Source organism: Oryctolagus cuniculus, chromosome 8 (genome assembly GCF_964237555.1).
Source record: "Oryctolagus cuniculus chromosome 8, mOryCun1.1, whole genome shotgun sequence".
Lineage (NCBI taxonomy): Eukaryota > Metazoa > Chordata > Mammalia > Lagomorpha > Leporidae > Oryctolagus > Oryctolagus cuniculus.
This window is the reverse complement of record NC_091439.1, coordinates 129,576,498-129,591,819: the sequence shown is the minus strand read 5'-3', so window position 1 is coordinate 129,591,819 and position 15,322 is coordinate 129,576,498. Positions and strand designations below refer to the sequence as shown.

General features: G+C 41.5%; 1 protein-coding gene across 11 annotated transcripts in view; it reads right to left on the bottom strand.

The window, feature by feature from the left end:
• The window catches only part of LOC138843592 (rho GTPase-activating protein 20-like), a 1,064,354-nt gene that overhangs the window by 1,004,800 nt on the left and 44,232 nt on the right, over positions 1-15,322 (bottom strand). For all 11 annotated transcript variants that reach the window (XM_070048224.1, XM_070048225.1, XM_070048223.1 and 8 more), the window contains 5 exons: positions 12,891-13,034; positions 10,389-10,430; positions 9,113-9,197; positions 2,636-2,713; positions 426-492 (listed from right to left, as the gene is read on the bottom strand). In XM_070048224.1, the coding sequence (XP_069904325.1) occupies positions 426-492; positions 2,636-2,713; positions 9,113-9,197; positions 10,389-10,430; positions 12,891-13,034 (416 nt within the window). The remainder of the gene's footprint in view (positions 1-425; positions 493-2,635; positions 2,714-9,112; positions 9,198-10,388; positions 10,431-12,890; positions 13,035-15,322) is intronic.

Genomic DNA, 15,322 nt, shown 5'->3' with positions numbered 1-15,322 from the left:
TGCAAGACTTAAAAATAGAGATTACCTATGAGACTAGAAATGGAAAGGGGAATACAAACCAGTATATGGGCATCAATCAAATGTTTGGAGAGATGAAATTCGACCCCATTTTCATTTCATTACAAAAAAAGAAAAAAAAAAGGACTATTCCAAGACAGTTGTGCTATCCACATGGAAAAGCAGAGAATAAAACTTCAGTTTCTTTTCCAACTACAACTTAAATTGCTGTATGAAGATATGTTGTCAGGCACCCAGGGTAGAGTATACACTTGGCAATTCCTTTTATAAATGAGTACTGACTACATGAGGTTGTTTTCTCCCTTGTAAAGATATTTAAGCTTAAGAACAAACAATGCATAGTCTGGAAATTAATAGTTACCATTTTGAAGCAATACATTTCATTTTTTATTTTGCTGGACACTTACCAATGAGCGGGTAAGAGGTCTTTCTCTGGTTTGAATAGACCCACAATTGGTAGTCCATTTCTGAGCCCTTAGAGACAAAAAGAACTAAGTATCACAAGTCTTTGTCAGGGCATACTTCAAGGATGTATTTCTTTTGTTTTTTAGAAAACTTTAATAAATATAAATTTTGAAAGCATTTTCCCCCCATAACCACCCTCCCACTCGCAAACCATCCCATCTCCTACTCCCTCTCCCAACCAACTCTTCAGTAAGATTCATTTTTAATTCTCTTTATATACAGAAGATCAACTTAGTATATACTAAGTAAAGATTTCAACACTTTGTACCCACACAGACATACAAAGCATAAAGTACTGTTTGAAGATAAGTCTTACCATTCATTCACATAGTACAACACATTAAAAACACAGATCCTACATGGGCAGCAAGTGCACAGTGACTCCTATTATTGATTTAACAGTTGACACTCTTATTTATGACGTCAGTAATCACCCGAGGCTCTTGTCATGAGCTGCCAAGGCTATGGAAACCTCTTGGGTTCACAAACTCCGGCCTTATTAGACAAGGCCAGAGTCAAAGTGAAAGTTCTCTCCTCCCTTCAGAGAAAGGTGCCTCCTTCTTTGATGGCCTGTTCTTTCCACTGGGATCTCACTCACAGAGATCTTCCATTTAGGTCATTTTTTTTGCCACAGTGTCTTGGCTTTCCATGCCTGAGAAACTCTCATGGGCTTTTTAGCCAGATCAAGGATGTATTTCTTTAGCATTTCTACATTTCCAAACAAGAAAATAATTGGGACCAGTGCCAATGCTATTCGAGTTAACAGGACTGACCGAAATAACTTCGGTCCCTTTCTGAGCCTCCAAGACTACACCCCAGATTCATGCCATATGACTTTTGACAAGGATCACAATGCTATTATCCCAAGTGACCTAAGGAATAAAGAATCATATTTATGCCACTTCACTAGTAAAGGTAAGTCTAATCCTGATCATTCCACTCTCAGCTATCTCCAGTCTCTTTGAAGAATGCTGTGTTTTACTGGATTTAGCTGGCTTTCTATCATCTACACAAGAGACCTGGATTAAGTTCTCAGCTCCAGGCATCAGCTCTACTGCTGCTGTAGGCACTTGTCGAGTGAAACCATAGACATAAACTCTTCTGTCTGTCTATGTCTCTCAAATAAAACAAGTTTTTAAAAAAGACATGTATGTGGTGTGCACACACATTCCCCGAAGAGCAAGCTTTCATTCAACTCTTATCTTGCTCTTTAATAATTTATTAGAGGCACCAGATATATCATTCCCTGAATCAGCATCTAAGGCATACAGCTTTTATGCAGGTGTTCTTCATGTCCAAATTTATAAGGAGTGAGATTTTAGCATGGTGGTTTGAAGATGCCTGAGACTCACGCCACAATAGCTGGGTTCCAATCCAAGTTCTAGGTCCTGATTCCAGCTCCCTGCTAATGTGCATTCTGGGAAGCAGCTATGAATTCTCAAGTAACTGGGTTCCTGCCACCCACGTGGGGTACCTGAATCGTACTCCTGCATCCAGACCTTAGCTTCAGACCACCCTTAGGTGCTGTGGGCATCCAGAGATTGAACCAACAGAGGCGAGCACCCTCTCTATGTATTTCTGTGTCTTCCTCTCTCTGTGTCTGTCTTCATCCCTCTTGCTATCTCTGTCCTCTCCGACCCTCAAAAATTAAAAAAAAAATTCAACTAGACATGTCTATTAGGTTTGTGTACACTGAGATGATAGGTGTGGGATTGGAGAAACCAGAATATACAGAAATAGCAATCCAACAGACAAGGTTATTAGGAAGCATGTAAGATATTTTTGTGTGTATATATATATATACATTTATATATATACACACAACAAAATAAAATACATGACAATAGCAATCTGAAATTATACTCCAATTTCATTAAATTATGGCTTTCAGTTCACATGAAATTTAAAATCGGAACAGAAGAGCAATACCCATACATAGACAAATACATCTCCGACGTTTTCCATTCCCACATGTGCACATGGTTCTGGGGACAAAATATATTGCTGCCTACAATTGGTCTCTTTGCCCGGAACTGTATTTTACAAATATACACTGTAAGCATGTGTGCATGTATCTGGATCAAAGGGAAAATACATTCATCTCAAAAACCAAAGTTGTTATTTAACTCAAAGTATCTTTCAGATTACTTACACTTAATCCTAGCACTGGTAGTGCCATATGGATAACGTCACTCACTGTGTCTAAATTGGTAACTGTTATAATTCCAGACTGTAAAAGGGAAAAGAAGAAAAAACTGCTGATACAGGAGAATGTTAAAGTATATGGTTACATAATTATGAAACTCTTGGTTTCAGGGTAAAGTTTGAGTAATGACAAAGCAAAATACATATGAAGCACCAAACCTTAATGATAACTGATTTTTATTACTTTATGTAACACAAAGCCAGAAGAAAGAATTTCAATTAATTAACATGTTTCTAATAGAGGAGTTATGATACTAAAAATATAACTGCTTAGGCCCAAACAGAAAGAACCTCAATTCAGAAAGAGCCCAACACCCAAAGACTATTTCCATCATGCAGGGAATAGTTCAACAAGGAGTCAGTCTCTCTCCTTCTCTTGATGAGTTGTGTTTTTATGTTTAGATTGATTTCTTTGCATACCATATATTCAGTCCTCGTCAAATGAGAGTAAGAACTGGCTCTCACAGGCATTCTTGCTCCATAAACCACTATGTAGGGAATACCTTCTCCTAGTCAGATCACCCTTTTTAGATTTTCATTGTCAAAATGTATTGAGACCATGAACCCAGAATTCAAGGCTGAAAATTCTAGACATCTGAGTTCTTTTTTGAGATACCCATAGAATTTTAAAACTGTACATGAACACTTTCACAGAATTTTTTAAGGAAAAAAACTCTTTTGAAGGATTACTCATCTTTTTCCAATTTATCTGGTTTGTAACATAATGGATTTTCATGGTATATGGAAATCATTAAATTCAAAATAAGCAGTACAAGGGTATGGGCCTTCTTTTCTGGTCCTGTTCTCTCTATGAACACATAGATGGAGCTGCTTATAAGCATGTAACTTAAACTATTCAATAATTAGAAAATATGGAAATGAGTTTCATTTCTTTTCCATATGAGATGTTACTCCATATATAACGGCCAGGGAAATGTGACCAGATCTCTAAGAGTTTCATATGAAAATTATGCAACAAAAGCAGCTATGTGCTCCAAGACATTAAAACAAATGTGCTGAAAATGAAAAAAAAAAATTAAAAAAAGTAGAGGCTGTCCCAGCACAAAAACAGAAGATATTTCAAAATGGGAACTTTAGCTGTGAAAAATATCTGAAAGAACAATGCAGTGGGTGGACTAAAAAGCACAAGTGAGATGGCAAATTGAAGACAATGAATTTGAAAATACATCAATTGGAAACAGTCAGTCTGAAAAAGGAAGAAAGGTATGATTGAAAAAATTAGAGCTTACTGCCCTAGTCCAGGAGAAGATAGTTTTTAAAAAGTGGAAAGAGTGTAGTCTTAGGGAAGAGTTGGGGAGAAAATGCCAGAGGAAACTCTACCAAAATTAGAGGGACATGGTGGACCTCCTGTGGATGGCACGGATGCCCACAACTTGGGACTCCAATAGCCGAGAGCCTGCCCAGCAGCCAAGAGCCTACGCACTGGCATTGGAAAGTGAGGTGAGACCAGACAGTACTAGCAGTAGTCCAAGGCACTGGTGATTAAGCTGCAAAGAGAGCCTAGAGAAAACTTGGCTTGCAGCCCCAACGAGGAAAGTGTACTTTCCAAACTAGAAGAGAAAAAAAAGTATGGACACAATTTCTCTTTCCCCAATCACTTTACAATGCCATTCTGTAACAAGCCAATAGAGCAGGTGCCATTTTGGACATATGTAACAGCTGTGCCAGCTCGTGTCCATGCCCAGCAACTAGTTGAGTGGAGACCCCTGACTAGTGGGAAGAACTAACAGGGGGATAGGAGCCTGTGACTTTGTGAGGCTTCTCTACTGGGACTGTGAAAAAAACTGAGGGTGTGAGGCAGGATCCACGGTGAGGCTGGGACTTTGGGCACTCACACTGGGAGACTCAGGGCTTCCTGGTTACCTGGTGAGAGACATCGCTGGAGAATCTAAACTTACACTGAGGACTGCACAGATCCTTTGTGTGCTCCCTGCGACAGAGTGGATGAATATTATAGCCACTGGGGCTAGCGCTAAGGCACTGGTCTCCATTAAGGAGAGGAGCTCAGCTGAGCAGAAAAAATTTCCCTTCTGATAAAAAACAGAGAGAGAGATTTACTGTGCCAAACCTGGGTGTATCACCTCAGACATGCCCTTAACCCTGGAGAACTGAACAGAGCTCCCTGATCACACCCACTACAAGCTAGATATTCACTTAAAGTAGACATTCCACTTATCTACAGAGCCACAGTACACAGATAAAATCCACTAGACCAAAAAAAAAAAAAAAAAAAAAAAAAAGAAGAAGAAGAAGAAGAAGAAAAGGAAGAAACCAACAAGTATCTCCACACATGCCAAACAACAAACCCACCAATTCAAGAAACAAGAATAAGGAACACGACATGACACCCTGAAAAGAGTAAAACCCTTCAACAGTAGATTGTGAATACATTGAGGCAGAAGAAATGTAGGAAATGGAAGTTTAAAAATTGATCGTAAGATTACACAGAAGTTATCGGACACAAATGCACAAACTACTGAAATCTGTACAGGACATGAAATAAAATTTCCTCCATGAAATTGAGACCTTAAAGAGAAATCAAAATGAAATGAAGAATATAATAAAATGAATTAAAAATGCAGTGGGGAGCCTTAACAACATAATCAGTGAAGAAGAAAGAATATGGGCCGGCACCACGGCTCAATAGGATAATCCTCCACCTAGCGGCGCCAGCACACCAGGTTCTAGTCCTGGTCGGGGCACCGGATTCTGTCCCGGTTGCCCCTCTTCCAGGCCAGCTCTCTGCTGTGGCCTGGGAGTGCAGTAGAGGATGGCCCAAGTTCTTGGGCCCTGCACCCCAAGGGAGACCAGGAGAAGCACCTGGCTCCAGCCTTCGGATTGGCGCGGTGCGCTGGCTGCAGCGTGCCGGCCGCAACGGCCATTGGAGGGTGAACCAATGGCAAAGGAAGACCTTTCTCTCTGTCTGTCTCACTGCCCACTCTGCCTGTAGAAAAAAAAGAAAGAAGAAGAAAGAATATAAGACTTAGGAGACAAAGCACAGGAAAGAATACAGTCAAACCAAACACAAGAAGAGGAAATTAGAAACCTAAAAAACACTGTTGGAAATCTACAAGATACTATAAAGTGACCCAACATACAGGTTCTAGAAGTTCCTGAAGGCATGGAAAGAGAGAAAAGATTAGAAGGCCTTTTGAATGAAATAGTAACGGAAAACTTTCCTAATTTGGAGAAAGAAAGGGACATCCAAGTAAGGAAGCACATGAAACTCCTAATAGACATAACCAGAAAATATCCTCATCATGCCACATTGTAATCAAACTCACCACAGTAAAACAGAAGGAGAAGATTCTAAAATGTGCATGTGAGAAATGTCATGGTACTTTTAGAGGATCTCCAGTTAGACTCACAGCAGACATCTCATCAGAAACCCTACAAGCTAGGAGAGAATGGCCAGATATACTCCAAGGCTTAAAAGAAAAAAAATGTCATCCAACAATATCATACCTGCAAAGATCTCATTTATGAACGAAGGTGAAATAAAGACCTTCCATAACAAACAGAAATTCAAAGAATTTATCACCACCCGTCCAGCCCCACAAAAGATGCTTAAGGATTTGTTGCACACAGAAACATGGTCATCACTACAAAAGAAGGTAAAGGAAGAAAATCCCTCAGTAAAAGTTCAAAGGAAATTCAACGTAAAAAACAGGAATATTTTTGGGAAAATGGCAGGGAAAAGTAGTTACTTATTAATAGTCATCTTCAATCTAAATGCCTTCAAATCCCCCGTTAAAAGACACAGACTGGCTGAATGGATTAACAAACAAAACCCATCTATTTGCTGCCTACAGGAAGGAAAAAATGTTTGCAGTCACTGTGAAATTTCCCCAAATTTGACAAAAATAAAAAGTTACAAATTAGCGGCTGGTGCTGTGGCATAGCGGGTAAGGTCGCTGCCTGTATGCCGGCATCCCATATGGGTGCCAGTTCAAGTCCTGGCTGCTCCACTTCCCATCCAGCTCTCTGCTGTGGCCTGGGAAAGCAGTAGAAGATGGCCCAAGTCCTTGGGCCCCTGTACCCACGTGGGAGACCCGGAGGAAGCTCCTGGCTCCTGGCTTCGGATTGCAGTGCCTCCAGGCGTTGCGGCCATCTGGGGAGTGAACCAGTGGATGGAAGACCTCTCTCTCTCTCCGCGCCTCTCCTTCTCCCTCTGTGTAATTTGACTTTCAAGTAAATAAATAAATCTTTTTTAAAAAGTTACAAATTAAAGGAACTCAGAAAATATCAAACAAAATAGATTCAAAGAAAGCCATGTTTTGGCACATTGTGGTCATATTACTGTAAGTCAGAGAAGGAGCACAGATCCTGAAAGCAGGGACACAAAAATAGGCAAATAAGACAGTCACCATGGATCACTCAAGCTATCAGAAAGCATCGTGACCAGAACACAGTGGAATATCTGCAAGGCGTAGAGAGAGAAATATTAGCTAGGATATTCTTTCCAGGTTCAGCAAAAGTGCCTTTCAAGAGTGAAGCTGAGGGGCTGGCGCTGTGGTGCAGTGGGTGAATGCCCTGGCCTGAAGTACTGGCATCCCATATGGGCGCTGGTTCAAGACTTGGCTGCTCCGCTTCCAGTCCAGCTCTCCTCTGTGGCCTGGGAAAGCAGTGGGATGGCCCAAGTCCCTAGGTCCCTGCACCTGTGTGGGAGACCTGGAAAAAGTTCCTGGCTCCTGGCTTCGGATCCGTGCAGCTCTGGCCATTGCAGCCAATTGGGGGGTGAACCATCGGATGTAAGACCCCTCTCTCTCTCTCTCTCTCTCTCTCTCTCTCTCTCTGCATTTCCTCTCTCTGTGTAAGTCTGATTTTCAAATAAATAAAATAAATAAATCTTTTTTTTTTTAAAGTGAAGCTGAAATCTACACATTTTTGGATGAAAGCAAATTAGAAAATTGGTTGGCACCAGAACTTTACTACAGGAAATGGCAAGTTTCCGTAAGATAAAATCAAGAGAAAATTAGAGAAAACTCAGATTTTCAAGTGTGAATGAATAGCATTAGGTATGATTATTTTATGAAAACCATACATAAATGAAATTGATTTTGAAAAATTCCAGGATGAGCAACCATTTGCCATAACTAAAACCAAAGCAGCTTGAGACAAGGGTGCTCCTCCCTACAGGAGAACTCCACTTCAACTTCTTCAAGCAATTCCTCTGGTTATGGAAAACAGCTCATAAAAGATGCCTGGCTCTGATTAGCTGCTGGGAAATGGCTGTGCTGGACTAGGCTTTTTCCACTGCGAATACCATGTTTTGTGATCTGAAGCTGCTGTAAAGAAAAAAGTCAAATAGCGTATCAGTGTTATCATGGTCACCGTTATGAAGATCTGCGCTAGTGTGTCATGATTTTAGAAATCAAATGAAGATATTCTTCCCTACAACATACAAAAATGAGGAAGACACACACCGATCTCTCCAAAGGTTCACCCCTCCAAGTTTAATTCAATCCTGACAGACTTTGGTGTGGGACGTAACCAGCTCAATGCAACACCTAACTCAGAGAGTGGATTCTGTTCCACAAAGGGAGCATTACTAGAGCAAACAATCAATTGGAACATGAAATGAACAACAGGTGGCAATAGTATTTATACCAATGTTCCATTTCCAGGTGAGGACTGTATGGTGTTTATCTAAACTATATCTTGATCTTGGGAATACACAGGTATTCGAAGATAAAGGCATGCAGCATATGTAACTGCCTTCAGAAAGAAGCATATCCAGACACACATCAAGAGACAGACAGAGAAAATAAATTATGGAACAAAAATAGGACAAGATGTCATCAAATCAGCACATTTGGATGTGATAGTCCTATCACTCTTTCACACATTTCAGGGTTTTAAAATTCCTTCCAAATAAATAAAAATATTTTAACATGAAATAAATATTGAAAAACTGGGAACAAACAAAAACACTGTTTGAAAGTAGTGACAAATGAACAGAAATATTTAATTCCCAGAATACTGGCTTGGGAAAAACACTTTATGAAAATGTGAAACTCTGTGGATATTTAACACGAAATAGTCTTTCTAAGCATAAGCACTGAGTTATCGTGGATTCCCAATGCTTCATATAACCTAACATTTACTTTTTTATGTACACAAAAAAATTGCATGTGTAGGTGAAGATATATTTCTCCATGTTCCCTTCGGAATACTCTCACTCTCCCATCTCTCTCTGTCACTCCAATCTCACTCTCTCCTCCCTCTTCTTCTCATCCCCTCCTCTCTCCTCTCCTCTGTTCCATTATATTGTTCCTCTTCCCATACTTCTTGATCTCTATCTGTTTCTCTACCTAAAACCTCTATCCCCATTGTCTCTACCTCTCTTTCAGTCAAAGTCAGGAAATTGGAATTTAAAATGTTGAGTCCAAAACACACTTACATAAGGAACGTTGCTAACGGTATCTGACTCTATCTGTAGAACTGTCGTCTGCTTTTGATCTTTCTCTTTCGACTCAGTTATACACCTAATCAAAATCATTAAGAAACAAAAATTAATGAATTAGCTAATGTTTCTCTTCAAATCAATTCATGTGGCAAAATGTTCTATATATTTCTCATCATTGATATGTACCTATATATACACATATACACACACACACACACACACACGAAACTCTTGTTTGAGGTAGCTAATACATATACTGATACAGAGACATACATATGCATTTCTGTGCACAGATATCTATAGCATACTTACAGGATATAAATATTTATATTCATCTATAAATAACTTTTATATTATTTAGATTTAGATTTGTAGAACTTCTCAGCAAGGTCAAAAGATGAGGAGTGGCATCGCTGTGGCATACGAGGTAACATCACCGCCTGTGGCACCGGCAGCCCATATGGGCACCGGTTCCAGGCCCGGCTGCTCCTCTTCCAATCCAGCTCCTGGCTATGGCCTGCGAAAGCAGTAGAAGATGGCCCAAGGCCTGGGCCCCTGTAGCTCCACAGTAGACCAGGAAAAAGCTCCTGGCTCCTAGCTTCAGATCAGCCCAGCTCTAGCCATTGCGGCCACTTGGGGAGTGAACCAGTGGATGGAAGAGCTTACCCTCCACCTTTCCTTCTTTCTGTAACTCTACCTCTCAAACAGATAAATAAATAAATCTTTAAAAAGCCAAAACAAGAACAACAACAAAACCAGATGAGTAGGAAAATAATTCTGGGAAAGACGGCATGGCCTGGAAAATAACAGGGAGTGTCTTGATGTGTGGTTTGGGCAGCAGATCCACCCCTCAACGTTTTCCTATCTGGACCGCCTTCATGGCTTCAAGTGTAGGAAGCAACAGGTGCTTTCAGACTCACTCAGTAGAGCACTGAGTAGATCCACTCAGCTACTGAGTAGCTCAGTACTAGCTACATTTATAGACATTTAATACATATTGGGAATATTGTTAGCTCTGATCCATAGGCTGTATGGAGGGAAAGATGAAAGATACATCTTGAACTTCTTCAACAGTGAACAGAACATTCATGTGAATGAGGGAACATGACTTACAGCACATGTAGAGAAACCAAGGATTGCAAGATCATCTAAGAGTATTTTCAAGTGGGAAGAGCATTTTTAAGTGGGAATCATGTAGGGGCACTGCTTGCAGAGATTTATGCCTCCTATCACAAACGAAAGATTCAAAATCTGTATGCTAGAGAAATACCTGTCCAGCAGACGTTCCCATTTTTCCATAAATGTCTTCGAACTGCAAGCAGAGAAGTCAGAGAAAATAGTAAGCTACATAAAAGACTAATTCCATCTGATTAAGACTACCATTGCAGACAAACACAGCAGCAGGCAAGTGTGGGTGACGGGGACTCAGGCGTAAGTAGTGCCCTCTCACACAAGGGCTCTGGGTGGAGTCTGCTCTTGTACAGCAACATTACAGCGATGGGAAAGAGTTCTTCAAGGGAAGGAGAAGCTGACTTGAAATGAAACCCTGGATTGCAACTATGGGATGCTAGCTCAGTGATCACAGGAGTCACTGAACTGACAGGAGTCTCAGTATCCACCATCGAAAGTGGAGGTCATTAAACCTCAGAGTGCTCCTGTAGCTTGAAGTGCTATTCAAATGGAAAAAGCATTATGATCAGATTATGTCACACTGAAGAGACTGGGCATGTGAATGGAATGCTCTGGGCTCACTTTAGGGGGGAAATCCATACCACTGTACTTCACAGAGGCTGCAGAATTGTCAGATGTCAAATAAATACCTAGAAAATTATTTTAGTGCTATGATGTGCTGAAGGATGTCAAAGCACCTAGTGTTTGGTGACTAATGTTTTATATCCTTTCTGCTACATCATTAATGTATTTGAAATCCAAAGTGAAAAAGATCTGCAGTCGCAAACATACATGGGCTTATAATTTACTAGCATTCAAAACAGCTGGGGAGTGATTGACTACATGGAAAATAAAACTGACCATTTATATGACTGGGTCCTGTGCCGGCAGCACCTGTAATACCTTGCTCATGAATATTTTCATTATCCCGAGAGTAAACCCTAATCTCTAGTAAGCAGCCACACGCTATTCTCCACCACCCCCAGATCCTACACCATGTCATAACTATCCATTCATCAGGTCATGAACATGTAATTTGTTGCTAACTCTGGCTCTAATGAACAACACTGCTAGGAACATTTGTGCCCAAAAGTCAGAGTTAGGAACAAACAGAGTGTATGTATGTTTACACTTTTCTTGGACCTATATTCCACAGTGGAATTGCTCAGTCCTGCTCAGTCGTCCTACATTGAACTCACGGAAGCAACAGGTTTTTCTGCAGGGGCTGCCACATTTCCTATTTCTACCAGCGAGAGCTCACCCACGCGGCATTTCTATGCCTTCTCAGGACATGCTTCCACAGCAAAGTGGACATTTCCTTGGCTTTCCACCTTCATATGGACTTGAACACCACAGGTTACTTATGCCAATTTGCATAAGAGTGGTAACAGCCAACAGCAAATGTACTCGGTGCTGGGCATTGTTGTAAATGTGTAGTATGTGTTTACATAGCTTCACAGCCAATATAGCCTATGTCCACCTCGTGCCCACGCTTCTCCCTCATTCAAAAAACTGTCTAGTGGAACTCCTCATCAAAGGCACCACAAATAGGCAGCTTCCTATCACCTGCAAGATTAAGAAGACATTAAGCAATAGAATCTGAGAACCTAGGGAGAAAATTTGTCATGGCAAAGAAGACATGCAGACAGTGGTACAAGCATGGCTTTGTTCTCAGTAATATTTGCAAGCAGTTCCATCACAGAACTGAGTTGATTAACAGTTTGGATATATCTCCATTGTATCAACTTCAATATGACCTGACAGACCTGGAGGGAGTGAGGAGAGGAGGAGAGCAAAAAAGAGCACCAAGCACCTGGGATGAACTGTCTATGTGGAAAACACACAGGACATTGGGTTTGTGCCTGTTCAGAGCAGCAGGCAGAGGTTGCAAGGTACCTGCGTACACAAAAACAGACACACAAGATGTCTAGGAAATGGAGCCCCGTTTCCTTTCCTCATACCAGCCTCAAAGTGGGCCTTGGAAAACTCACCCACATCGCATGAATCAAATCTTTGTTTCAGGTGGCCGTATCACTGAAGACACCAAATAGCAATTCTAGCAACCCAGGATATAATTTAATTTGTATATCAAGTATTATTTCTTTAGGTCATTACTTTGGGAGAATAAAAGGACTTTTTCAAGCTGAATTGATCTACTCTACTAGTTGAAACACACAAAAGCCTAGACCTAGAGGCTGGAGGATATTGGAGAGGGGCCCCAGAGCCTTGCTCTCTCAAATCTATTTTTATTAATCCAAAATACCCACTCCCCAAGTAGCTCATGGAGCCCTTGGAAAACCATTGCTTCAGACCAAAGCAAATCATTCCAACAGTTCCCATTTCATTCTCTCCACACATATTGGCACATAAAAACCTCTTGGGGAAAATATGTGTCATACAAGTGCCATGGCTGGAAGTCAAAGCATGAGGCAGCAGATTATTATAGGGTCAAATTAAAATGCTTACCAATCCCCCCCCCCCCAAAAAAAAACAAGTTTGGAAGAAAATTTAGGTGCATTTCTCTATCTTTGCTAGAAAAGGCAATAAGGGTTATATCCTTCTATATCAAAGTAAAATTACAAGACTCAGCAGTGATACTTACAAGAACTTGGCCCTATAATTCGCCATGGGCCAGCCAATATTCAGGCACCTGGAGGCACTGGTATCACCTTCCTCAACAATGCATTTGGAAATCCATATTTCATTGACAGGGATGACATATTTGTAGTAAATATTTTTGCTGTACCTAAAAAGATCATCAAGCAAGATGTTTTTTTCTTAAATGTAATGAGAGCACATCCTCTCCTGAGCAAACCCCAATCCTCCATGTTCCATAACCAAGAAAAGCTCACATCCATCTATTCCCTCTCAGTGCACAGCACAGGCAAGAGTCAGGTGGACCTGGACAAAATCATGTGCTCAGTGAAGGCTGGCCCACAAGGGGCCCACACACACAAGATTAACGGCAGCCAGTGGCAACAGGTGGACTGGTCTGTTTCTGAATGCTGACTATGGACTTGAGGCCATACTCTGTATTTTAAAGGTGTTACATCTTAAGAGAATCACTCACTCTCTGGTCATGCACATCTGATTGACTTCAACAGAGTGGCTGAGGGGTTGAACAAAGATTAAATCATGGATGAATTATTTATAAAATTTTCTTCTTCACAGAGATAGACTATACATACATAATCTCGGAATAACCTTAGTTTCAGATATTACAAATACCTTTGAATCTTAATTCTTATACAAATTTTGCATCTTGAAAGCTGGGATGGTGAATGTCTGGTCCCTGGGCTGTACAAAGCCTGTGAAGTCACTGAGGCTGGCACTGCCAAGGCAACTAACTGCAAGCTGGATTCAAAATTCAATAAATCCGTAACAGGCTAAATTTTTAAGTTGATGATTTTCTCCAGCCCGTGAAAGGTGCTATAAATATTCAAAATGATCCTGGCGGGGTGGGGGGACCCTCTCCACTCCTTCTCTAAAGACAGCTTCTTTCAAATTTCCTTTTTTTTTTTTTTTTTTTTTTTAAAGGCAGAGTTAGACAGTGAGAGAGAGAAAAAGGTCTTCCTTCCGTTGGTTCATCCCCAAAATGGCTGCTATGGCCGGTGCTCTGCCAATCCGAAGCCAGGAGCAGGTGCTTCTTCCTGGTCTCCCATGCGGGTGCAGGGCCCAAGCACCCGGGCCGTCCTCCACTGCCTTCCCGGGCCACAGCAGAGAGCTGGACTGGAAGAGGAGCAACCAGGACAGAATTGGGTGCCCCAACCGGGACTAGAACCCGGGGTGCCGGCGCCGCCGGCGGAGGATTAGCCAGATGAGCCATGACACCAGCTCAAATTTCCTTCTTAAGATTTGGTTCAGATCATCTGCCCCACAGATTCTGGCTTAAAAAAATACTGTGTCCTACAGACTGCAGCCAAAATAAAAGCACAAAACAAAATGTACCTTAGTCCAAGTGCTCAACGTCTTATCCATAAGGGAAGAAAACACCTCCCATTTTTTTCTGCAGAGAGCACAAGGTGACAATATCGCAGCTTCAGCAGTGATATTGCTCAGTACTGGTTTGGTCCACCCCACTTTCGCCCTCTGGCATGCTGCCTTGTTCATTTACAAATCTAACTCTCAGGTGAGTGGTAGACGTGAAGAGCTCTAAGCCTTAAGGAGGATGTTCAGGGATTTGGCCACAGGGCTCCCTATGATTTAAAGCGATTGAAATGAAACTGTCATAAAATCTGCCATGGGATCCAAAAGAATACAAAGTGTTGAGGCAGCTGGGTGAGAGCCGGTACTATAATAAAGAGATCTAGTTTTAAACATGGGCTCACAGGACCAGCGCTGTGGCACAGTGGGTAAAGCCCTGGCCTGCTGAAGCACCGGAATCCCATATGGACGCCAGTTCTACTTCCGGCTGCTACTCTTCCAATCCAGCTCTCTGCTATGGCCTGAGATAGCAGTAGAAGATGGCCCAAGTCCTTGGGCCCCTGCACCCATGTGGGAGACCCGGAAGAAGCTCCTGGCTCCTGGCTTCAGATCGGCACAACTCTGGTTGTTGCGGCCATCTACGGAGTGAACCAATGGAGGGAAGACCTCTCTCTCTGTCTCTACATCTCTCTCTAACTGACTTTCAAATAAATAAAATAAATCTTAAAAAAAAAAAAATCATGGACCCACGACTACTGTGGTGACCTTGAGGCAGCCACTGGGGCTCTCTTAGCATCAGAGCCTGTTGGAAAACAAGAATACAGACCCATCTCAGATAGTGAAAGCAAGGATTAGGCAAGAGGAGGTACAAGATATCCTGAACACACAGATTGCGCTTAACACACCCCTGATCCAACATACCTCATATGATTGTCACTAAGATGAGACTGCATTTTATAAAACTGGGCCTGAGTCTTGCTTCTCTGCTCTAGGACAGGGCAGAACTGGAAGCCAAGGGGAGGGCAGCACTGGCAACTTTTATTTTTCTTTACTCACTTCCTGGTGAGATTTTGTTTGTGGAACTAGTCTTTGTCTTATATAATATTTCAT